This window comes from Gouania willdenowi, chromosome 8, assembly GCF_900634775.1.
Source record: "Gouania willdenowi chromosome 8, fGouWil2.1, whole genome shotgun sequence".
NCBI classification, from domain to species: domain Eukaryota; kingdom Metazoa; phylum Chordata; class Actinopteri; order Blenniiformes; family Gobiesocidae; genus Gouania; species Gouania willdenowi.
This window is the reverse complement of record NC_041051.1, coordinates 12,969,790-12,997,175: the sequence shown is the minus strand read 5'-3', so window position 1 is coordinate 12,997,175 and position 27,386 is coordinate 12,969,790. Positions and strand designations below refer to the sequence as shown.

The 27,386-nt window shown below is 39.3% G+C and overlaps 2 protein-coding genes across 3 annotated transcripts in view; one reads left to right on the top strand and one right to left on the bottom strand.

Moving 5' to 3' along the window:
• The window catches only part of LOC114467874 (mitochondrial import inner membrane translocase subunit tim16-like), a 130,754-nt gene that overhangs the window by 46,773 nt on the left and 56,595 nt on the right, over positions 1 to 27,386 (bottom strand). The gene's annotated exons all lie outside the window — the stretch shown is intronic.
• Positions 460 to 20,941, top strand: vasnb (vasorin b). Its single transcript, XM_028454372.1, has 3 exons — positions 460 to 880; positions 7,400 to 7,462; positions 17,166 to 20,941. Exon 3 carries the CDS (start codon positions 17,173 to 17,175, stop codon positions 19,246 to 19,248), a length of 2,076 nt encoding a protein of 691 aa, XP_028310173.1. The 5' UTR covers positions 460 to 880; positions 7,400 to 7,462; positions 17,166 to 17,172; the 3' UTR covers positions 19,249 to 20,941.

Sequence of the window (27,386 nt, the reverse complement as noted above, 5' to 3'; positions counted from 1 at the left end):
GATAGATAGATAGATAGATAGATAGATCTTGTTGGGTTCTTCCTTTCTTACTATGGACTTTATATTTTGTTCAGTGCTTTGACTTTGTTGTATTTTGGGCTAAATAAATAAATTTGAGTTGGATTGAAGTGAATTGACTCCTAAACAGGATGGATAAAATTCAGTGACAAATTTCACTGTAGAACTGAGCTACAATGTATATGATATTACATTATTATGTTTTTTGTGTGCGGGAGTAGGGGGTACGTGGTGTCAGGTTAAATATCTAAAAGGGGTTACAGGACTGTGAAAAGTTTGGGAACCACTGCTCTGGAGCATTAGTTCTACACCAAAACAGAGTACATATTTTTGTTTGATCTGCTGTAAAATAATCAGGAGAAAACAGGGGGGCGTGCCTTAAACTTCAGCAAACGTTGACAACGATGCTTATTAAAGTCAGTGAATAAAACGGAACTAACGTCTTGGTGCAGTAAGAAAACCAGTTCTTTCTCCAAACAGGTCGTACAGGTAGGATTTAAGATAAAGCCGAGCGAGAGGAAGCAGGAATGTCTCCTGAGCTCTGAGCACGAGCTCCAAGGTGAGCGCGCGCCTTGCTCCGCCCACTCTTTCCTTCCACGCTCACCAATAAAGCGCTTTTTGTCCGCGGAGGAAACACTTCCCTGCATTCCTGAACGTGGAGGCTGGCGAGGACCCTCTGAGGATTTGATGAGGACCGTTTGTCATAACTTTAACCAACACACAAAGACACTTTTTTTTGGGGGGGTTGGAACGACGCGCACAGACGGAGAAGTAGCAGATCTGGAGCTCCACCGCGGAGCAGCTCCGCTCCGAGAAGGACACCAGCGCGACTGCGCTCAACTTTATTCCTTTGGAGTTTGTGGTAAGGAATGGATCGATGTGTTTTTGCTGATAAATGTGTGTAAAACATAGATATGACGCGTAACCTGGGGTGATGTAACTCATGTTGGTGGAGAAATGCCAAAATAAAAACCAAATGTGCTGAATTAAGGCTCCAGTTTATGGATTTTTAAATGCAAAGCGAAGAGGGAGGAATCAAACTGTTTTCTTACAAAACGCGCTTAAGGTTTGTGTTAAACGTGTATGTACCAAGCGCATCCAATAATGGCACGACCCATCGGACGCAGACGATTATCGGGAACAATAGTAGGGATGGATGAAGTGCAGCTCATCTGGGTTTTAGTCTGTGCGTAAAAAGCAGGGCGGCAATGAGGCGGAGTGGAGCGCAGGACGCACAGCAGAGGACTGTTGGAGCCACTCAGGGACCATCACACAAGTTCAGTGGGATACACGCGTTACCACACAGGGCACCCTCTGACAGCTCTACTACCTTTGGTTACATGTGTCACTTTATAGCAAATCTATTCTGATAATAAATTAGAAATACATGTATTAATGCTATTATCAGTGGCACTATAATTTCAGCTACATCAAAACATACATTTGAATTTTTTTAATTTAATTCTTTTATGGGTTTTTACAATCCAAAGTTTAATAAAATAATTACATCAAGAACAGCTAACATCTATGTTTAAGTCAAACGTCCTCAGCAGTAAATGTTTAACTTTAATTATGAGGGAAATGAACGACACAGACAAAAGGAAAGACACAAACAAAAATTAGAGAACCATCAATTTTCCGGAGCAAGTGTGCAGCAGAGCATTGAGTGATGAGGTCAAATTCCTGAAAAGATTAAATCGGACTGACCGACTCCTGCAATAAACTAACATCTGAGGAAGAGACATGACTCCACAGGTTAAGCCTAACCTCTGTGTGTAGCTGATACAAGTCAAAAGTTCTGCTTTTACCAATATAGATCACATATTACATTTTTTTTGTAGGGTTCTGCAAATTAAACACACAACAACTGATTGTGCTTCTTGATGATAATGAAATCATTTCACAATATTGACTGAATCAAATGTTATTGAATCAGAGGTGATTCCTAGGATTCTCGGAGTAACTGCATGTTTTTTTTTCCCTACACACGATCAGTCCAGCTTTTAGACAGATTAACATCTCTTACATGGCTCCCACAAATAGACCTGGAAAAAGAAAAAAACAATAAACAAAACCTTACCATAAACTACGCAAATAACCCCCAATATTAATCTCTCACCACTGCACTGCTTGAATTTCACCATATGCTTCTTCGTATACTATTATTATGCAATAGGAGAAGCTACTCTAGTGTGTGATGATTGTGATCTGTTTATATTAAGCCAGCATGAACAGCACAGCAGCCACAGGAGACCAATTACGCAGCACTAATGTGCAGGACTTTAAGGCTACTGTGTTAAAAGGATGGAAACGCAGCAGTTCAACAGAGGCCACAGCTTCCTTTGTGGGCACAGTTTGGCATTGTAAAGAAAGCAGACGTGTGGCAGTACAGTAATTTACTAAATGAGGAGCCTGAAATTGAGGTGTCATAACAATGCAGGGCATTCGGGGCTTCAGTGTTTCAGCTTATGCCAATCAAGATGTTGACACGTTCAAGGCAACTAAATATGACAGAATTAAGTTAGTGTTTCTCAAACTACGATAAGTTCTTCATCAGAAACAAGTTCATGTTTTAAAAAAAAAGTAGACTTGATTTACTAAATTAAAAAAAATCAAAACAAAGACATTAGTATTCTGAACACAAATATTCCGAGAACACAAAAGAGCTTTGGGCTGGTAATATTCTAAACTGATTATTGATCCTTTAAATGAAATAAATCTGCTGTTCACTTTGCTTCGGGCTGCATAGCTCATACTGACGATTCAACAAGAACAGTAGGTGAATAATTAAATCCAGCAACTTAAACGAGCGATACAATTCCAAAACTTCAAATTTTGGAATTTTACAAGTTTACTAGGAATCCACCCGCCATGTCTCAATGTATATTTAATTTTTCAAACCTTTAAAATATCTTAATATAACTTTATTCCCTAAATTTTTTCAATATTCTACTTTACATTTTCACATTGTTAGATTAATCAACATGTGTCAAATATGGTCACACAAAATTTTAGCATTTAGTCGTGCTGACATGAGGTGATCCACATTCAAACAGATGCAGGATTATTACTGTTTCATGGGCTACTTCTAAGTTTAGATTAGTGGACAAGATGCTGTGTCAAAAGGAGGAAAACTTTTGGGGAAGTGTCTCATTTAAACCTTCTTGTCAGTAAAATAACAGATGTTGTTCTGCACTGGCACACGCATGAGCTGCTGATCACTATGGCCAGTCAATTGTTTTTAATTACATTCAGTCATCTTTAATAGATTGAGTCAGCCATTGTATCATTTCTCAATAACATGCACTGATGTCTAAACTTGTACCTCACTGACATATTATTAATTTCTACTGGAACATGACTGTTGGACATCCTGCAGCTCTTCACTGAGCATTGAAATGTATTTTTAACAAGCCTTCTTGTCTTTACGATGAATTATAGATGTTTTTGGTAAAATTGAAAGCAGAGGTTTTTATCTTGTGACTTGATAGCAACAGAGCCCGCAAAACCCTGTAATCCTACAGAAGATTAGAGGGTTAAAAGTCAAGAGTTGAGGCGAAGAGGCCTAGAGAAGGTGGAAGACAAACAATACATGAAGGTGGAGGTTGCAAAGGAAGGCAAAAGTGGGGGCTTTCACACAGCGGGCCAGGAGAGGGAGGTCAACGGGCCAGAAAGTTGTGTGCAACTGTGTGCATGTTTGTCTTTATCAACACTACGTGAAAGGCAATTTTATTTTATCACAGTTTGTTAAGAATCAGTGGAAGGACTCAAAACCCTCTAAGAGCTCAGAGATCCTCTGTTCAAATCCGGCACAGCAGGAGGTTGTTCTGTGGTTGACAACCAAACGTTGAAGCTGCTTTCTAAAAGAAAGCAAGAAAGAAAACCCCTTGGGTTCAGAGTCCTCTACTTTAAACATCAATACTGAACCAGCGGTATGCAGAGGCAAACCCAAGTCAGTACGCCTGCCAACCTAAATTGAAGATGAGCCTGCCGATGATGCGTTCAGAAGAACCACTTCAAAACCTTGTAAAATACACACACACTATTGAAGCGATTGGAGGACTTTGCAGAGCCCCAAATATCCACTGCCCTCGGTTTCCACATCAATGGTTAATTCTATGGAACCAATATATATATATATATATATATATATCCCAAAACTACATTTGGATTCAGGGAGAAAGACACAGATCATGTGAGGAAGAGGAGAAGGTTGAATATTGAAACCCAAAGCCATAAAAACAACAGCTTCATTTCAGGTAAAACTGAAAAACTGCTCCTGATTAAGAATTTAGGATTTTCCTTTTTTTTTATGACCAGCCATGCAATTAGAAAAGTTATCAAAGCAACATCAATATAATGAGACATAAAAAAATATTTAGCGACAAACTTTTTCTGTGTCAATAAAACAGAAGAAGTAAAAAAAATCTGATGACCATTACATTTAAATTGAGAAGCTTGAGTTTCTTCATCCTGTCAGGTCACTCTCAGACCTGTTTCTACATAAAATGGTAACATTCACATGCACACAAACACACGGTCGTGTAGTTATGACCTAAACAGTCTGTGGCCTTTTCCTTAAGCTCTATTTCAGTCACTGCCTCCACGCGGTGGGCAGATAGTGTTGTTATCTGGTGCTGTCTGCACAGTTTGAGAGCCAGGGGTCACCCTATGTCAGTGTGTGTACGTATGTGCACAAAAGCCTGTGTGTTTATCTGTGTGCCACCCGACCATCAGCCCCAATCTCAATCTGTCAACACTGCAACGAGGCACGCAAACTGTTGTGACAGTGCCACAAGTCACGGCTTGTTAGTGCTACAAAGTCAACCAACACAAAGCGCGTGAAAGTGTCACGTTAAATAACAAATCAACTATCGAATGAGCAGTTTATGGCATTCATCTTCATCTACTGCATATGTAAATGTTGTTTACACTGAGCTATACTGTGCATTACACTCCTGCTACATATAAGGAGTTGTGACTCCAAGAGTAAACTGTACAGATCTGTACAGTCTTCAGATAAAACAAACAAAAGAAGTGACAAAAAGAAAATAAGAAGTTAAAAAGGATAAAGAAAATACAAACTAAACTGAATTAAAGAGGCTCAGCTCTATCAAAAAGTCAGGGTTCTCGCCAGCACTGTTGAGCGTAGGGGCCCCCGATGTTGTGATTTATCTCCCCTACGGAGCGATGGCGCCCCCTAAGTTCAGTTTTCAGCAACATTGGGGGGATTTTCTCTTTTTTTTTTCCTTTTTTAATCGATACCGTTGTAATAATTGTTGCACACATGGACACAAAAGGGACCTCCTGATGTGCACAGGTTGTTTTAACTCTCTTTTTAATCTGAAAAACCCAGAAACACATACATCAACCGCACCATCTATATAATACAGGTGATCTCGGATGCTTCACCTGAGGACCCCTGCAGCCACTTAGCTGCCCTCGATGCTGCCTGTGTGCACCGTCCAATATATACAGTGTAGCTTCAAACAGACGTAGGGCACAAGAAGCTGTCATGTTTATGACTTTCAACGGATCAGCTACATGCACGCGCACGGATGTGAACACCATCAATTCGAAACGTGTTCTGGCTTAAAGAGACATGGGCTTCATTCTGTTCTCTCTGCCGGGTTTTCTTTTTTCGGTCCGATTAAAGCTCTACTGTGTGCGTGTGTGTGTGCGTGTCCTCCGTGTGTGTGTTCCAATATCACTGCAGGTCCCACATAATACCTCATTTAAATTTTAAAAGCACGTCTTGGAATCAGTCTTTTGAATAAAATGTTTTTTATTGTCTCTACAGTTTTTATGATTATTTATTAGTGGAGGACCAACACCAAGCATGAGTAACTCTAACTACATTCATCATCGCCTTCACCAATTCAATAACTTTTTAGCTTACATTAAGGCTGGGACAAAGATAAAAAAAAAACAATTCACTCTAGCTTTACTTCATAAATTTGGCGCTCAGAGTTATAAATTTAAACATTTTCCACGTGCCACGCGATCCCCTTATGCTGTGAAAAATTCCTGGTGAGAATCCTGGAAGTGCTAACTGACAAGCTTAAACTGATGTTTTAAGAGAATGTATAATGCATAACTATAACCAAATGTCCCACTGACAGATGTTGAGGAGTAAACAGAAAGGGGATCCAGTTATAAATGAGTCCTGGTTAAAACTTGTATGTTTTAATCTGTTGACGCACAAACCTGCTCAGGGAAGCACACGACACACATTAAGCTATGTTTACACTAAACAATGAGCACACATGCATTTTCCCTTTCTTCTAAACAGATAAGGGAAATCCATCCAACTAAAAAAAAAAAACAAGCTCTCAACAAGCTTCTTTCCAGACGTGCACAATCCTCTATAAATCACGTGCAAGCACAGCAAAGATAAGGCTTCAACAACCTGCAGCGTGAGCTCTGCTCTGACAGATCATTGTCGGTTCTAAACATTCCAGTCTGAATTTGAAAAGATAGCGTGCATTGTCAGGATGCTGTGTGCATAGTGAAGTGAGGTTTTCAGGTGTTACACAACCAGCTACAGTACGTGGTTTCATTCTTCTTCTGTTTTTAAAATTTGAGTCAGAGCTTAGGAATATGAAATATGTTTCAAAACCACGCGCGGAAAAATACTGGAGGAGTGAGTTCATAGTAGTCGGTGTGAGTAGATGCACAGGTAAAGAAAAAAAAGTTGATATAGGGGCTGCTATGAGTTTCCGACACTAATAATTACACATATAATTAGGGGGTGAGATATAAAAAGTTAGGACAATGTTACACCCTAGTGAGGGGGGAAACAAGGGAAAGGGAGTCAGGGGGGTATTGGAAGGTAGTAAGCGTAAAGCTAGCTAGCAGTAGCAACTTAAAGCGAGTAGGGAACTTGATACAAAAAATAAAGAGCAAAAGTCTGTTTTGCGTTGGCGAAGATTGCAAAATCAAAAAAACAATAGGCCTGTGAATAGATAGGGTTAAACTTATGATCATAGACCTTGACCAAAAGTTGAAAAATGACTTTTAAGTGGAAAAATTTGATCTTAGTAAAACTAAATTAATATTGTAGATAATCTGCCACTGATCTGTATTGAACAGAGTGGAGAGTAGTCCGCCTGCATTCTTTCTCCTGCTCTCCGTCTGCCCTCTTGTGCTGCCACACGGTCGGCCAGCGCTCAGCATGCTCCCGCACTCAGTTGGAATCCAACCAATTAACTAGCAGGGTTGGAGGAGGACTGAGGGGATAAAGAAAACTTCCTGTTTTGCTTGTGTGCTATTAACAATGCCTGACAGGGGGCTGGATTCCAAAAACGGTGGAGATAAGAATGAGTCCAACACAAGCTGCAACATTTCTGGGCAAGACTTGTAACTGTGCTGTTATTTACAGGCAGAGAAGAGCACAGCAGAGGGAAAAGGGGAGCGGGAGCACAGGAGGAAGTATCATCACTGGGTGAGTGGATTATTCATTTTCATTGATCAGCTTAAAGCAAACTGCGATTGAGTTGTGGCCTGTGAGAAAACTACAAACATTTCCTGAGCATCAAAAGCATTTGATTTATAACACAATAAAGACTGATTGTTGTATGACAGATTGTATAACTAATACCATACTCCGGACACGCACAGAAAATTTACATCCTGAAATCTAAACCACACACACTTTACTGTGTGAACCATAACACTTCTCAAAAGGGTCCTTTCACACAACTTAATAGGACAGGAAGTAGAACAAGAGGGTCTCTCTTAACTCACACGTTGAATTTCATAGAAACAGTGAGACTGGGTAGGTTTACAGGTAGAGGCAAAAGCAAGCAGGAGAATGGAGGAAATGTATCGTTCCGGTTGCTGGTGTGTTAGAGTTTTGGTGATATCAAATCCTTCACACCTTTTGATTGCGTTTCTTTGTTACAATGCACGTGTTAGCTTTAAACGTGTTACGCTGACATAAGATACATGCTCTAGGCATCAGATGTGCTGCTGGAATTAGTCTGAAGCAAATGAACCTTGTCTGGGGTTGTCATGGTGCTTTGTGTGTCTGCAGCAAAAAAAAAAATATTAGCACACTGATCACAGTTTGTTTGTTTTTTATACTTGTTACTTTATCTGGATTTGATTGATTTGAAGTTAAAAGCTGCTTAGACATCTGGAAAATAAAAAGCAGACTTTGTTTAGTGAATTATAGGAGAAGTGTTATCTTTAAGTGTCTGCATTAATCACTGTAGCACCACTTTGTCTGCATCTCAGCTTTTGATCATTTGATGCATGACTATGTGACTAATGTATAGTGTAAACGACACACAAAATGTGCATTGAACATTAAAGATACCCAAAGCACTGTAGGTCAAATTAAAAGTTGCTGAACACTTCAGATTTATCCAAATATATAAAACCAACGCAGCATAATAGTGACACCTACAACAAGTTCAACCTTACTTAAAAACAAAAGAGAATAATAACTACCAATCCCTGTGAGTGAGTTTCATTCATTGGCTGACAGGGAAACTGACTTTCTAGTCAACTTAGTGGGTCCTTTTGACCCCCAACCCTCTGTCATGCCTTTGTGTTGTGCTTGTTGCCAATGAGCTGTGACAGGGACTGTGTAGGCTTGTAAAAGGGCACACACACACACACACACACACACACACACACACACACACAGAACAAGAGTGCAGCCTTGGGCCTCTGGACGCACATCGCTACTCTTGCTAATTGCCTCACAATTCTTTTACCCGTATGTCTGTCCCTTGCCGGGACCTCCTCAGGGAAAAGAAAGAAGAGTAAAACACAAAGTCCTCTGCTGTTGATGTTCACTTTTTTGAGACACACACACACACACACACACCCCTTAGTTAGAGGAATTTGTGGACGGTACATTGTTGCTAGCTGTAAATTATTAGCTACTTCGGTAATGCATCAATGTCAAAACACACAGTGACTCAGTTTCTGCCTTAATCCTTGAGCTAAACATCCAAGTGTGTATATATGGTATTCAATTGTAACACACGATGACACCCTAATCACCTGCTGATTACTTAGTCCTTATATATTTCCAACATAAATACTATATCTGTATAGATTTCAATGGTGCCTGAAACATCCAACTGTACACAAGGCTCTAAATCCAAGTTGTCAGTTTAAAGTTTTGCTTTCTATTTGTTAAGACATGAATGGGAAACGGATTAGCATCTTATTATTAGGTAATCACAATGCCTTTAATGCGTAAAAAACAAACATGCGCAGGCAAACAAAGCAGCTCAAAAATGTTCATGTGACTTTGCAAACTCTCTGACATTGGTGTGCAGAGCCAGATCACGCACAGGTGAGCATTGTTCTGTGTGTGACGGGTCAGCTCAGGAATCTGTCAGACTGGTATGAACGGATGTGTTGATGAGAACAAACAAACGGCTCTTCATGAGGACAAGTTGGTACTCATTGCTGGAATAACAAAGCGTCATTTATTTATTTTAACTTTTATCTCTGCTTTATCTCAGGGTGGTCTGTCAGGTCATCTTAGGTCATCTGTAGATGACAATATGACTAATATCATACTGTGGACAGGCACATGTAGACGGCTTGGATTTACTTAACATTAAATAGGTAAAGGTATGAGTAGTTTTGGGATATTTAGTTAGAGATAGTCTAAACTTCAGGCTATGGTTGCATTAGTTAAAAGCAGCTGACAGGGGCTTACGTAAATGCTCCTAACATTTACCACACTATTTTTACCATTTTGCCCCAGATGTCAATTGAGCTGTCAATCACTGGTTTTCAAAACAGAGGAAGACTGATCTCTGACAAATGGGCTCTTCTCTGCATGCTTCCGTTCTCTTTAGCTTGGTTTCTTGGGTTTTACAACTTTTATCTTCTCTAACAAATGATGATTCTACTAGTTTCAATGTTGGACTTTTAATCAAAGGGGTCATTGACATGCCAGGACCACTTAGTTTTATGAATAATTCATACATAGTGTTAGCCTAAGGAGAAAAGCTCAGACAGCTCTATTTTGTTGCCTGTCTGCTGTCACTATAGCCTCCTTAGCCTTCTCCGCCCTCGTCTTGTTTGGGCTAGATATGAGTCCACCGCGGGGATGCACACCTGCTGCAGGGCAACCTGAACCTGGATGTTGATGTCTTTATAGACTGCTGCTGACGGAGGTCTTTACACCGGCTTTGAAAGAGTCCTCACCTGGTTTACAAGTTGCTGGCAGTGGACTGTGCTGTTCATAATGGTATAAAGGCTGGGGATTACAGGCGAATCCTGTCCTCACAGTATCCTGATATTTACTGTTTGGGTTAGATTATTGCTTAGTATCTTTAAACAAATAGCACAATAAGGTATGGTATGTATCTATGCTACCACGAGCTTGTAACATGCTTAAGACCTGGGGCCATATACACAGAAATGGCAGAAGTCGGAGGGGGGAATTAGTGCGGAAAGCTTGCTGCCATTCAGCGAGCCTTACTCATTGCTGGCGTGGAACCAAACAGAGACAGCAGTTTCACAATAAATTCCTTTGTGACATCTAATCAGCACCAGTAATCTCAGCTTCACATTTATCTTGTGTTTGTGGCACATGTCATTTCTAAGGGGGAAATCTGTAGGGCAGAAGGGCGAGAAAGATTACAAACGATAACTAAGAAAAGGAGTGGATGTCAAGGTAAAGGCTTGAAAAACAGGATCAAGGCATGTCTTGATGGTTGTGATTTGTTTCTTTTATATGTCGACACAACAATACTGATTTTCAGTGACCATTCGTCAGGCTAACCACACGCGGCGATTGGCAGCATAGCTTAAGGGCGTAAATAAACACTTTTTAGTTCGACAACAGTGTTTCTCTTTTAATGCTTCTTAAAGTGACCCATACAGACTCACTGATTTAAGAACTTTCTGGGTCAGGTAATATTCATGGTCTATTTTTTTTGTCTTGATTAAAGTTGTAGTAATTTTGGGTTTTACCAATATTCAGATTGTGATAAGCGCATATTGACAATAAATAGATAAAAATACAGATGTGAGGGGATAATCCAAGTTGTTTATCTTTAAGCATCCACAGTGTAAACACGCTTTTTATACTTACATTTCTAAATTCAAAGGGAATATTTTTGCGCAACACTTTTGTAACGTGACTTGATGTCTACCTGTCAACTCAAGCGATGTTTTACGTTTTTGCCATTCCATTGACCTTGGCATTCCAAAGCTAATAAATGCTTGTGGTTGCTTTGCATTGAGGCCTTGCAGGTCTGTTGTGGCAGGAGGAGAAAACATGCCATCATCATTGGATTCCAGTCATACTTTAGTCAGCTACATGAACAAACCTGAGGAAAAAGTAGAGGTGTTTGCAGAAACAAGGGGAGAAGAGAGGCCCCAAAAAGACAAAGTAAAATTGACATTGAAGACAAAAAAATGTAAAGTGTCCAACAAGTGAGCCGCTAAGTTACCCATCCACCACAGTGTAAATGTTTCCTCACTGAATGAGTGCTACCTTTGTTTGTCTAAAAAGGATGGTTGCTTGCCAGTTAGTGCATCTGTTTGCCACCTAGTTTACCTTCTCTAATTCCCATAAGCTTAATTAAATATTAATCTTATACAATATGCTGCTGCAACAAAAGGTCCAAAGTAAACAAAAAGTCACGTGAAATTATGCGACAGTCCCCTGTTTTCAACTAAAAAAATACAGAAATCACAGTTAGAACTTCAATCAGTTTTATAGACATTCACCCAAGTAAAAAGTAAAATGCACATCCATGTATATTTCTGTCCATTTCAAACTTATCTTATCTCACTATTCATTTAACTGCATCTTGATTTGTTGTAAAAAAGTAAAGCTAATCTTTGTATAGTGTTAAATGGATTAAGATTATGGCCTATCTTTCATGTAGACCTAGATTTATTATTACAGTCAGTATCGGCGTGTGCATACTACTGTTGTCTTGAGGCTGACAGACAAAACTGGTCCATCGAGCCACCGGCAACTGCAAACACACATACTTACATCAAACACCGTGCTGTCCTCAAGGCCAAGTTCTTGTTTGAAATGCCGCTTGCTGCTTAAGCCTAAAAGCATGACGTTACCAAAGAGGCATGGATTGTAGCTCACTGGATATAAAAGCATTGTCTTGGATCAGTTTTGTATATTGAGTGTTTCTTGCGGTGACTTTAGAAATGGTGTGGCTTGCTGTCTTGCGTGAATGAAAAGTTAAACAGAGTAAGAAGCAGAGGAAGCTGAGGAACATACGTGCTGACTAGATTTCTGGGTGTAAACACCAAAGTGAAATAAGCGATCAAAGGCAAGGTTGGCGGTTCTTCACTAAGATCTTTTAGTCCATGAAATGAGAGACCCTTGGTTAGGGTCTCAAATAGATGTGTTGGTGAAGGTTAATGAAAGAAACAGGACAGTCACCTAAGCGACTATCAGTCCCTGGAGGTCGAAGGGCAAGGTGTGCAGATGAGTGATGTGTGTCTGTGTCCTGATAAAACAAGAGAATGTTATGTGTTCAATGAGTGAAGGAGACAAAGAGAATTGGTCATTTATTCAGCTTCATGTGTAGCTTTAAAGACAGAAACCCATATCTGGATGATTTTCTCAAAAATGAAATCAATTCCCCCAGTGTTTTAGTGCCTGAACATTGTGTTCCCAACTTTAAACCAGAAATAGAAAACCTGCATGTTGGCGAATCATCCACTTTTACTCTACTATGGCTATCTGGCAGCTGCTGCAATTTCCTTTTTCTGTTTTTCTTTGCCTTGACTCAAAACAAGGAGTGCACACCATTGACTTGAACCAAAGTTTTGTCACTACTCGCATCATTTTCACTGACACGCTCCAAAGGATTTTGGTTTCATGAAGGCCTGAAGGAGCAGATAAAGTGCCTGTTGTAGGGAGGGGACCATTAAGCCTGAGGTGTACATGTATGTAACTGGAGCTGGGTGTGTACCTGTGTCAAAAAATGGTCTATTTTCTGTGCTGTCTGGGCCACAGTCACAACAGGCGACAGAGAACACTAAGCTACTGATCTGAGCAAGACCCACAACCCCAAGAGTTGCTCTAAAGATCACAGATTCATTGGTGTTATTGTTCTTTAACATGGTGCTAAATCTCATAATCTCAGTATGCTTCAGAAGAAAAAAAATACACACTTTTGAGGAGCTTTATTATTTCACTCACCTCTCATTCACCCCTTTATTGTATATTATGCTCTCTTTTAACTTCGCTGTAGGCTCTCATGGAATAGCTTTACAATGCCATATTAGCCAAACCACCAATGTTAGTGGGTTGATTAAATTTGGTTATAGAGAAACACAAACTATACCGGGCCTGTTTCCTGTTTATGTTGATTTACCATGAAATCTCTGGCATCAGTCAGTGCATGCAAAGCTGGGGAACAAAGAATATGATGACAACAACTGGGTCTTTATTGTGTTCAGGCTGTAATCACATAAAAAACAAAAATTTGCATCAAAATGTAAAAAGAAAATTAAAGAAAAAGCTGCCGCTGCTAAACCCTTTCTATAACACAAAAATAAGATGCCACGTCTTAAGCACTGCTTGCGAAAAAATTATATTAAATTAATTTATAATTAATTCCAGCTTGATTTAAGCACTGTCCAGCCCACTACTAACCAAAGTAGATCTCAAGTGGTCAAGCTTTGCTTTACTTGATCTTTGATATTAGTCTGCTTAATAAAAGTATGCTGAACAGGTTAAACTACATTGTAAAAGATGACTCAGCACATACAACATGACATGCATATCAACAAATTACACTAACATAGCTGACATCATTAACTACATATTGTGATAGTTATCTATTAAGTCTGTTCACTTCCCCTCTCTTGCCACTCAAATATAGTGTTTTAGGCTTAGATGTTTTATACAACTCTAGTTTCTCCACTTACCTTTGACCCCTTTGTTATGTTTCTACCGTATTGCATCTAAAAAGTTTCAGCGGTTGCACCAAGATTGCCAATTGTGGAAGGAAATAAAAATTAAAGTCACTGGAAGTGTGTTTTTTTTGGTCAACTAATAGGGTGAAATATGGGCAAGTAATAGAGGGAAATGCACGATAAAGCCTCACATTAGACTTTGTTAAGAAAGTTTTATGATGTTCCTACATTTAAAACTCATGTGAACTTATGCTACATCTATAAATCTATAAGAAGGGCTCAGAGCCCAGAGAAAATCACTGTATTTCATACTTTAATGTGCATACTATGAACATTGTTCCCTTTGGAAAAAAAAAGCAGAGGGCTCTTACGAAGGAGCATGCACTCTGCAGTGACTGTCCCTATTTTCTTATGTTGGTTTGTAGCAAATACTTATGAATTCTGCTCACTGACCTGCGCCTGGTCCGCACACACAGTTTCTTTCTACCCATTCATGTACCCTTCGTTGCCCCTCAGAGTTGGCGTACAGCTTTGAAGAAAAGAACTCTTGACACAAAACCTGCTGGGATTTAATTGCCGAAGCCCACTTCACCCCCTCCCAAAGCCAGGCCTTATCCACCCCAATGCCCCTGCCGATAGAAACCTGCTCTTGACCACGTTGTTCTCTGGCTTGTGTTTTCTTTTCCCTCTCATCTTAAATAAGGGGGGTGGGGAAGTTGGATAAGAAGACAACATAGTGGGTAGAATGACCATTCCTCATTCCTTTTGTTATGGAAGTTTTGAGTTTTTCATTCAAGTCACCATCATTTGCATTCTTTTTCATTTTCTTCAGTTTGTTCACACAAAAATTCTATAAATCTGAAGTAAATTATGAAGGAATTAGAAAATGACAAAATTGCAGTTGGAAAACGGCAATCCAAAGGGACACAACAGCTCACTTATTCCTCTGGATCTTAATTCAGGAATGTCAAAAGTGCACAGGGGAAAGAAAAGGAAATTACTATTCAAGAGGGCATAAAGGGAGGAGGCATGCCTCCCTGAAGGATGACAGCCTTGCGTTTCCCTCTATCTATCTCTCTCTATCCTTCCTTTATGATCCCACGAGCTAGCAGGACAGCTGGGATTTGTATGACGGTGACGCCACACCTGTATCTTATCTTGCACCCCAATCTGCACAAGTGATTCACATTCAAAGTGAAAAAACTAGAGACACCACCCTGTCTAGCAACAGTTTATCTACGATCTGGCAATGTTGACTGACTGAATCACCTCTTTATTCACCTCTACCTCAGTTTCTCCTTTGCTGGGTTAGCAGATGTGCTTGGCCCAACTTGGAATGAGGAAAACTCAAATAAACATTGTGCACTACAGTGATTTTACAAGAAATATATGCTCACTTCTATTTTCACAGCTTCCCTAAAGTTGTTGTGTATCCCAGCACAACCCAGCACAACCAAAATCCTTGCCTTTGATGCATCGCATCAAAATTAAGTCTTTGTTTTCTTTTAATGTTTCCGTCTTTAACTATATTATTTTAAGAAATCGAGACATAAAATGTTTGAATGTGCATTCTTCACACCTCTTCAAATCCTGTTTATCCATTCTAAAACACTATGTTATTGCATGCAGTGAAATATAGCACCCCAAACAGCCACAAGACCATGCAAACATAAACAGCACAGCTTACATACTTTCTTCCTCTCCTTCCATTCACACTTTTGGGATTACCAAGATCGTGACAAATATGGACTCTGAGAACACTTTGTAGGAAATAGTCAGCCAAAAAGTTCTCACCTATCAAATAACATTAAGAGTTGTTTTTTCTGTCAAGCTTGCAAAGTTGGAAAATGTGCATGATATAAATGCTTTGTTTTACTAAGCCATTAGATTCAAACTGATTGATATCAATGCCATTTGGTAAAACACAACAAATGGCTTGGCCCTGTTTAAATTAATTCCCACTAAAGAGTTAGAGTTTAAAGAAAGTTTGAATTTCTCTAATTGAAAATGAATGATAAAGCATAAAAAACAAGTCATCCACTATATAAACTGGGAGAGAACACAATGTTCAGTGAAGTGCACCTCATTTATATCTGCAATACTCTAGGTGACATACACTTGGCTTCTTGTTCAGGTTTGTGCAGTCATCAACAACAAGACCATTTATGGCCCGAGAACAACACCTCTGTAGCAATGAAGCAGCTTAAAATACCATCAGTCATAAATGTACAGATATTAATTTTTAAACATATGAGCCGCCAAAGGTTTCTTTCTATTGATATTTTTGTTTAATAATGATATCAAACAGTAACAAACATAAGGCACTAGTAAAGTTGCCATTGGTTGTTCTTGGCAATTTTTGCAAGCATTTCATTCATCAAAACATTGAGAGTAGAAACATTATATTTGCTGACACTCTGCAGGAAACAAACTAAAATCTGATTATGAAGCTGCCAAAAGGGCAGCTATGGTCAGCAGAAAGAGATGCTGTTTCTTTCCCCAAGGCCGTCTTGTTTGATAGCCGGGCGTGATTAAATTCAAAACAGCCTCTTGTTTGCAACAACTTTTTTCTTTATCTTGTCTCATTCTTCTCTCCCACCCCTTCCCATCATTCCTTTCCTCCTTTTCAACTCTTTCAAGTGTTCTGTTTACACTCCAGCCGGGTATTTGCTCTGTAAGGTATTGGCTAAGGCAAAAAAGGTCTTAAGTTGTAGTAAAAAATCCTTTAATGGTCCACTCTCAAAAGTATTATCATCTAGTATTTTTCATTGAGTCATTTGTTTGAAAGGCATATATATCCAATATTGTATTTGTTATGTCTTTTAAAGTAAATCATCTACAGATTGACCATGTGTTGCTTGGGATATTGCTCGATGGAGCAACACAATGAGGCCAGAAAGGTTTCTGTGTTAAATATTTGTACTTGACCCTAAATACAAAGTAAACAGGATAGAAGAATGTGATAAAACACAAAATAAAATTGATTACAAAATATACACAGGAGATATTGTGATGGTCCTTGACCTCATGTAAAACCTGAGCTTACAGCTTCAGCACAATTGTTAGAGTGACTAGTGACATATACAATGATTGATTAAACATGGATAAAGTAGATAATTTAACTGTAATTCTCTTGCTCCTAAACTTGTTTCAAGCACTTAAGTTACTGATTTTAATTATACTGTTGAACTACTGTATTTACCTATGTGGCAATGGCATGGCTATACAGATTATTAATTTGTAATGTTTTTTTTTTCATTTTATTTCAGGCTGAGCATGGAGAGGGAAGAACTCTGCACAATGAAGACCATTCTCACTCCATTGATGCCCATTTTATTCTTCCTCATCCTCCCTGATAGCATCCTTGCTAGCAATTGTCCAAATGATTGCACATGTTCCAACCAGGATATATTGTGTTTTCAAAGACGCTCATCTACAGTTCCAACAGGAGTCGATTCCTCCACTAAAAAACTCTACCTGTTTTCCAATGGGATTGAGAGTTTAACAACAGAGGACTTTACCGGTCTAGAGCAGTTGGAGATGTTGGACCTTAGCCAAAACAAACTGACCCTCGTACCTGATAAGGTGTTTGAACCTTTAACTTCTTTGAGAAATCTGGACTTGTCTTCCAATCAAATCACCCACATTTCAGAAGATTGCTTCCAGGGTATGAGACTTCTTGAGCGTCTTTATTTGTACAGTAATCATATCAGAACTATTCACCCAGGAGCCTTCAATGGCTTTGAAAATCTGCTGGAGCTTAAACTTCAGGGTAACCAATTGAAATCAGTGCCAACTCTCTCAATGCCACGCCTCCTGTTGCTCGATCTTCGCTTTAATGTTTTACCAACTTTAGGTCCTTCAGACCTCCAGACCCCAGACCTTGAGTCACTCAGATTAGGTGGTGTAGGCCTCACCAGCCTGAATAATGAATTATTCGGCAATCTGAAGAATTTACACGAGCTGGACATCTCTGGAAATCAACTAGATTCATTCCCTTCAGTGCTAAAGGAAATCCAAGGGCTCACTAGACTCAGTCTGGCTGGCAACCCAATGGGTCCTTTTCAGGTTCAAGATCTGCAGAGCCTTGGGGAGCTAAGAGAGTTGGACATCAGCAGCCTTAGCCTGCAGGGCCTACCTGAAGAGCTCTCCCAGTTTTTTCCCCACCTGAGAAAGCTCACAGTGGCAGAAAATCCCTTTAACTGCCTCTGCAACTTAGCATGGTTCCCAAGATGGCTCCGAAGTCAGAGCATCACGCTTGAGAGAACAGAAGAGAGCCGATGCCATTTTCCACCTATCAATTCTGGAAAGGTGTTGGAAAGACTGGAGTACAAAGACTTTGGATGTCCACCAACAACAATCCCCACAAAAACTGTGAAAACAATCCCTACCCTGCCAGCTGTTAAAAACCCATTGACAACAACGCAAGCTATTCCAGTCCCCAGAGGCAGTGAAAACCCCTCAGAAAATGAGGATGGGTCTCGGCTACCCCTGGTTCCTGCATCACCCAGTAGCAGCAGCATGGACACAAATGAGGAGCACAGTTTATGTCCCTCTCACACCTGTCTGAATGGAGGTACTTGTCACCTGGATCAACATGGTCAAGTTGAGTGTACGTGTCCACACGGGACCTCGGGCATGTACTGTGAAGTTCAAAACCCACATCGTCCACATTTACCTCCTGAAGTTTATCCGCCAGAAGTAACTGTCATTGCAGATGTACCAGACATCAGCTCACATCAAGCAACTGCAACCTCTGTCCTGCTTGACCTCCACCGATACATCGAGATGAGACCTTATTTACGTGGAATTCGCCTGACCTACCGCAATCTGTCTGGGCCTGACCGTAGACCAATTCAACTCAGCCTCCCAGCATCCTTTCCAGAGTACAGACTGAGAGGTCTGAATCCTAACTCCACATACACAGTGTGTGCCAGTCCATTAGGCGCCCCAAGTGGAATAGACATGGTCTGCACTAAAGCATATACAGCCCATGAAACAACCAGGGGCCCAGATGCACAATTCGACAATCCAAAGCTAACCACTTTGCTGGTGCCAGCAATTGCTTTGTTGCTACTGGTGGTGCTCATAGCAACAGCAGTGGGAGTAGTTTGCTATCTTCGCAGGAAGAGGGCCAAGGGCCACCTGGAGCTGGACTGTGATCCCTCCCAGCTTGAGTTGGATGGTGTTAAAGTTAGTTTAGACAATGGGGTACTGCCACAAAAACAACCTCAAATTATGATCCCAGAACCTGCAGTACAGAACGGCAATTTGGAATATGAGGTGTTGCTAATACAAGATCAATGCATTTCAAATAACAATATGCCTTCACACAAGCCTTCTTACTTCTGAACTGTGGCTTTGAACCATCAGATCCAAAGAAGGATCTGCAATTCTTTATGTCTGCCCTCTTGAGTGAAATATAAGGAGCAACACTTAAAGTTATGGAACTGGAGAAAATAATCTCAGTCAACTACCAAGGAAGGGTCAAGGACTGAAGTAGCTGCCCTTTGGTTGTCCATAGAGACATTAAACAAATTGTGTGACTGAACTTTTTAGCATAGCATCTAAAATGCATCAATGTAAGTGACATATGCATTTTGCCTAAACAAGATTGTTTCCTACACTCACCTCTAATGCTGTTATGCTGGGACTGATGGTGCGTTGTCATTGGCTGAAGCTTAGTGCTAAGAGACACACTGACTTTGTACAAATAGGAGTGTGCTCTGAAATGGCAAAGCTCTGAGTTGTGCTGCATATCCCCATCCCAGCAGCACAACTAAACAACACCAGCAGTACTTTTTGCTCCATGTTGTAACTCTTCAGTATGACCCCCAATGGGATCAATGCTTGCTGTGAACGACCTTTGACGCCAAATGAAGTTGTGCAAGGAAAAACAGCAAATGCTTATATACAGTAGTTTGTTTTTTTTTTTGTCTGTACAGCCTTGCCTATGATTGTGTATTTTCTAATGCTACTTTTTTATACTGTGCAACTAGCTGGTAATGTTGTCAGCCACCCTACTTCTTGTGACACAAGAGACAAAAAAGCTGATTAAAATCTTAAGATTAAAACTTGTTTGGTCCCAGTAAAGTCAGTCAAAGTGATTTGCCTTGAAATGTCAGACAGACTAAGTAGATGTTGGTCTGGACAGAGTTGAGACAAAATCCCCCTTCTCCATACCGAAGCTCTGAGTTTGGTTTGCAATCACAAAGGGAGAAGGAAAGAAGGATTAAAAAAAGGTACAGAGGGAAGCAGATGACCGAATGACTCAAGTTTAAGTGCACAAACTTTAAGCAATCTGAAATAAATCCAATAAATACTCACATGACCAACAACAGAGCAAAAGAGGCTTTATTTATTAAAAAGAAACAAAAACCCTTTACCCTTTGTCATACAGTTTGGCCATGTAAACTTAAAGCAGTGGATGTGTATTTTTTTCTCTTAAAATAACTTATTTTTTGTAACAGATTGCTTAACTACTTTAGCTGATTTATGTCCATCTAAAAGCTATAAATGAAAAGTGTCACAAATCTCATCATCAGAAAGCCGTTTACAGAACATGTGTACATTTGTGTGTGTGTGTGTGCGCTTGTGTGTCGAGCAACTGCATGTTCTGTCTTGTGCAAAGACCTGCAGACATCAAGTTACTATCAGTCGTTATACGCCCACATGCCCTGGAGTACTTTAAGCCTCAAACATCACTACATTTAGGCAAACACACCAAAGAAACTTTTTGTACATTTCTGTGAAGTTACCAACAGTATTTCCAGCTCATGTTTGACAATTTCACACTCAAATAAGTGAGAATTTACAATCACACAATCAAGCAAACGAACTGGAACATTTGTTGATAAAATGAATTTAAAAAAAAAATTAAAAAAAACTAAAAAATAACACTGAAGATAACCAAAATTATTTTCAGTGTGTGTGCTTATATTTCCCTGTTTACTTTGGGAACCATTATGTTGTTGTTTTTCTACTATGTGAACTTGTTTGTACATGTTAAAAAAAGTGATATCATTAAATGAGTATCTGAAAGTTGGCTGAGTTGTATTTACTTGATTCTGGTGACCTTCATTGGTGCTGAAAAATGACTAATAAGATTGCCAGATATGAGGTCTGAATGCACTGGAGCCGCCTTAACTTGCCTCAACATTAATCCACAAATCTGAGCTACTCAACCGACAACAATCAATCACTAACTGGGTGCTTGCTATCTTTATATTAGTAATAATGGATGGTATATATTGTGCCAGTCACATAGGACTAGAGTAAACCAGGTGCAACATATACAGTATAGAAGTTGTTGTTCAATACAAATGAAAATGAAACACCACAAACTTTGGGAACCACTTTCCATGCAACTTTGCAAATAATCTCAATATTTTGAAAAAAAAAAAAAAAGTGGTGTATGACCAATCAATTCTCTTTGCATAAGCCTTTTAATGTAGGATCAATTTGTCTTAGGTATATGTTAGGCCAAGGGTGTCAAACTAATTTAGTTCAGGGGCCAAATACGTTACGCGAGTTATTTTAACATTATTGTGCTCTAGTTTGCAGTAATATATAAATGATAAATAAGTATGTCAGGCATCAACAATATCCAAGCAATACGTGACAGACATCAGTCCCTGCAAGATCTTCACCTAAATTTCATTTACTTTGTGATACATTTTTATTACATTTGGGAAAATGTTGTGAAATAGGTTGAGGATATTGCATGATTTTGGAAAAAGTTCTTTCAACAATTTGAGATTGAAAATGGAATATCAGCAATGAAATATTGTGATCCCTGCAAATATTGTGGAGAATCATTGAATTCGTGAATTAGAATATTTGGAGGGGCTAAGATTTCTAGAACTGAATGAATTGGTAATTTACTAATCTAAAGTTAGCACTAATAAAAGCAAATTGGTTTTTAATGAATAATTTCACATCCTCTTTCAAACACTGGATGTGTCCACACAAATAGTTTTTTTTCCCCATCTACTGACGTTAAACGGCATCAATGGAAAAATAATAATAATGTGGCCTTAGTTTTCTACAAAATCCTTCCTAATATTTTGAAAATGATCACATATTTAGGAAAATATATTCCCGGATATAAAATTAAACGTGAAGAAAAAAAATTATCATTTAATTTTGACCAGTAGAATGTCAGAGGAAAGAAGCAGGTTTGTAAGGGCCAACATGTACTTTTTATTTTAAGAAAAGCGGGGGTACACACGAAAGAAATGTTGGTAAACACTGCTCTAAAGGGTCAGATGTGGCCCCCGGGCCTTGAGTTTGACACGTGTGTGTTAGGCCATCTTGTGAGTGATACTGCTAGCATTGCTTTGCAGAGGTAACCAAAGTAAAACTCTTCACTCAAGCTTTGGATTCTAACTGCTTCACCTAACAGTGCACCTCCACCCAGACCAAACATTTACAGGGCAGTTTAATGTACCATTTCAGGAGATGGGAACGCTTGGAATTCTTCCTTTCCAGCAGAGAGCTAAAGGCAAAATGCCAGTAAAAGTTTCGATTAAAAACACAAATTACATTCGAAAGTGGACTTAGCTGTTTTAAATGATGCACTGATCAAGCTGGAATGGGTGAGTAACACAATAAACAAGCTGACCACCCATACGTTTTATAGGTAGGGTGTTGGTAGAGAGTTTATGCAGGATGCTCATGTGCACAATATCACACACAAATAAAAGCAGACCCATTGCACACAATAGCTAGAGGCTGTTCAGGGTCTCAAGCTAGCAAAAACATACAGTAAAACAGCACTGCTTCTGTCAGCTGGACACTGCTGCACCAATTTCCCAATTTTTTACTCCAAAAATGCTTAACTAATTATGCTTCTTCTTCTTTTTCTTATCATTTTAAATGTAATGTATTTAAAGGTCCTATATCATGCAAATCAACTTTTTTTGAGCTTTAACCATGTTACAATGTTAATTCCAACACCCCCAAAGTATTATTGGGCTTCCTTCCTGCATCTCTGAGAAATCCTCAATAATCCTGCTCTCTGAGCTGCTTCTCAGCCCTCTTCTGAAAAACGAGCGGTTCATATTGCTAGTGACGTCACTAGAATTATGAACCGCCCTCTCCAGGAAGTGCCTGCTGCCAGTGCCGCGCCTCCACAGTGAACACTGTAGTGTAGGCACCCAGGAATAGACATCGTATCGCCTTTGACTTGATCTGACGTTTGTGATCCAATGCGATGCAACGGTTGAGGTGATAAACAAATGATTATCACCTTAAATGCACTATTCCTGTATTTAATAAAGATGAGGAGGATAAAAAAGTGAATTAGCAGCTTGAAACTCCAGTGAGTGTTTGAAGCTGCTGTTGCTGGATGAACACACACAGCGAGGAGACAGACTCGCATAATAGCATCTTAAATATCCTTGTGTTTTACTGTAATGTGCTGTTTTTTTTTGGCTGAAAACAATAACAACAGTGTGTGGATAGCAAGAGAAAATTGCTTTGGTGATCACTGATCTGCCTCGAAGCGAGTCATGCAAGAGCCTTGCAGGCAAGTCAGTGTATAGACACACCCACTCATGAATATGCATAAGCATGCAGCAAATAGCCTGTTGGTCAGAAAGTCACTTTTCAGAGGCTAAAACTCTGGAAAACAGGCGAGTTTGGGAAAATAAACCTGAAATACTATGTTTTGGGGTTTTTTAGAACAAATGGAGATGAGTGAAAAATGCATGATGTGGGACCTTTAAGTGTATGTTTTTACTGTTGAACTTTGTAAGGTACCAATGGATACCTTGAATTCCACTAAATAAAATGTATTATTATTATATATTTTTCCAACCTGACTGCAAGAAGAGTTTGATCATAATACTTACTGCAGCGTTAGGCACATTGACATCTTCAGATTTAGGTGTGTTGGAAACATCTATAACCTGTAGGATTTTGGCCCCCCATGCCCATGATTGGGCACCCATGAAATAAACTATAGCCTGGAGCTAAAAGAAAAAAAAAAGATACTGCGTTTTATCTTTGCCTACGGCCAACCAGCTCCGCCTTTCTTCTTCTTTCTTGCTTCTTGGGGAAATATGGACTGAGAAAAAGAGTCACCATCCTCTTTGAATGACTATTAAAAAAAACTAAGTAAAAGAATAATAAGAGCTGGAAATGTTGACCCCCCCCCCACCCCCACCCTTTGTATTTGTTAGCTTTTCTAGTTGATTTGATGTTTCTGATGTAAAGCAGAAGCAGCTTAAGAGAAATAGCCCGATTAAGCCCACAAAGAACAGCTAACATCCCTAAATCCTCAGCCTTTAAAACCTTTGTTAGTCTATCAACTTGACAGTAAGCAGTGTGGCATCATTTTAAGTAAATCCTAGCTGGTCATAAAGCGAACAGTTTAAAGAGTGTATTGGAAGCTGACAGAAAAAAAGACTGCTTTGTTAAAATCTTGCCGTTAACAATGTGTGTCTTTATTGTCTTTAGAGAAATGTGTCTATTAGTCTTGAGCTGAATTTAGTTCATTCAAAGTAGCTTTTCTACTGGAAAAAAAAAAAAGTTGTGGTAAAACAGTGAAAAGAGTATATAAGGTTAAAAAAAGAGCTGAGTGGAGAAAACACACCACCACTTTGTTTTTGGAGCTGGGTTTTCTGGCTCCAATTTCTGGCCCAGTGCAGCTCGCCTCCCTACACTTCTTTGTCAAACTCTCCTGCCTCACATTCCACCAACCCTCTAAATCTTCCTGGACTTCCAACAACAGATGATGGGTGGTGTGTGCCACAGGTTCCGCTCATGCCATCCAAGCTGCCAGTCTGAACCAGCAGATGGCTGAAACACCGCCATGGTAAGAGCAGCGAGCAGTGAAAGATGAGAGGTGAGAAGGAAAAAAAAAAAAAACAAGCAGGAAAAGAAAGCAAGGGAAGAATTTGACTTTGGTTAGTTCTTGGCAACATGGCGGGAACACATGCAATTCATTTCACATGCTGCTCGCTACAATATTAGATATAAAAACAATCAGAACTATGATATCCTGTGCAGACATCTCAACCAGTCTTGGCTCGTCAGTTTCTTTCTCAGGCATGGTCTCATCCCTAAGTGCAATCCAAGCACAACCTTCAACATCAGATTTAGCATTGAAAAAGACAAGGTAAACTATAGTGTGTGCTGTAGAAGAGAATGGAAATGGTTTTAGCAGATTTGTACAAATACAGAGTGAGACAGATGTGCAGACCAAGCAAAAAGTATAATTATAATTATAACCAACTGTTTGTTTGGAACTGATACGTAAGGATGATGATGATGGTTAGATTATGTTAAACCACACAACCAGACTAAAGAAAAAAATCATATCCTTAAAATCCAAAATTTTTACCTCTGCAAATGTCCTTCCATTTCACTTTGCAATCTCAATTTAATGTTAAGAAATAAGGTAGTGCATTAAAAATAGTGTGTGTGTTTGCATTTGTTCAGGGAGTCTTTAAGTCTTTAGTTAGAGACGATAATATTATTAATATTGACCATTAATTAATAATAGCAAATAATAGTCATTTTGATTTATTTTTATGTTAATACTGGGTTTTCCCACTGGTAATTTTGTTCATACTGGATTTTTCACTGGTTATTCAGTGGTTTCTTAGTGGTTATGCTGTTTATAATGGTTTTATACTGGTTCTACTGGTTGGACTACATTCACTTGAATTTTTATATAACTTTTTTTCAAATTTTGTCAGACATTTCAGCTTTTTTCCAAAAAGGAAGAGTATTGTCGCAAATATATAGTATAGTAATAATAATAATAATAATAATTAAAAAAAAAATAACCACAGGCAAGTGGAACTCAATTTTACAACTTAGTAGGGAACTTCTCAGTGGTGGTCACACTATTACCTCACAGTGAAACGTCTGTCTGGACTCTGAAAAGGCTTCATGCAATATGTTTGTTTGCTAAAATCAGGAATTCATAATACTTCCAACCAAAATCATTCCTGACTTGAAAAACAAAGGCAATAGACATCTTATTTTCAGTGTTGGATAAAAAAGAAAACCCCTAAAACACCCAAACTATTATTGCATTTTTTGTATTTCATGTCATAACAAATGGATACAAATTAGGGCTGTTTTAGTGCAGTAGTAATTGTAGAGTAAGATTACAAAACAATTAAAGCTTAATTAATGACTGAGCTCAGGCTGGGACAGGAATTAAGCCGCTACAATTCATACAAACAAGTGTTATTATTACCAAGGTAAACTGAAGGAAGCATTTACACTGACAAGTGCTGACACACAATTATTCCTTGCAGAAACCATAGAAGTTTGGCATGTCAATCAGCAAAATTGTGCTTGTCGACATTTGCTCTTCTGACACAGCAAAATAAATATTTGGCAAGCATACATTTTTTGTCTCTCAAGTGAGCCATAAGTAGGGATTTCTGGCTGTTTGTTATTTGCTGATAGTATCTAAAGTAATACGAATGTGCAAGTTACAGTGTGAGAGTTCTCATGTAATTACAACTCATTTTCAACAGGAGGTAAATGACTGCCAAAACAGATGCGGTGAGGATTTAATCTGCCATATCTCCATCTTTTTCATTAACCTAATTTATGAGTATCTAATCTGATACTGTGCATTGAAAGCAGCCACGTGTTACATCTATAAATCAAGAGTAGCAAGCCTGACAAGGGTCAAGCTCTCCAGACCCTCTGGGTCAAGCACTCAGGCCTCTGATACATCCCTGAAGTCACCAGCAGACATTCATCAAGCACTGCTGTGTACACATCCTGCACAACTTTCAAACTCTGTTTGCATCACAGCCTTGCTATGTGTACACATCTGACAATGCCTGAATGTTTGTAGCTTGAGCTCCTGTGTAGTTTCATATTGAGCTGTGCTTAAACTAAATATCCATATTTGACAACAATATTATAGTTCCAGACAGTTTCTAATAGTTTACAATTATGTACTTTCAGGCAAATGAAAAGGTTGGCACGGAAAGGTGGAATGCATGATACAAAGTGGGTTTCAAACCTGTCTGCACTATGTTTGTGTCTACTTGCACTGAGTCACATATGTGTTTATAATTCTCTTCATCACATGGAGTTCTTCCTGCGAATCTCTGCTGATTTTATACACTGCTCTCACATGTTGAACTAAACTGTTCAACATCTGATTTGCAATGTTGATGGTTAGGAGCACGGATGCAACCAAAGTAGAGACTACAAACCCGGTATTTATGTTTGTAAACCCACGTTCGGCGTGTGTCGCCCTAATGTGATCTGACACGCAAACTGTTGACTTGAGTAATCCACATCTGTCACACTAATTCCACTTCCTCCAAACAGACGTCCACATGTAGTCAAAACACAAATATATTCACTGTCAGAACATAATGACCATCTCAAAACCACCCTCGGCCAAAAGACAGGCCACGTGACCGCTGACCCTTCTGGGCTATAAACACCTGTTTGTCTCTGACGAAGGAGGAGGGGGAGGGGTGTTTCACAGCAAGTCATTACAC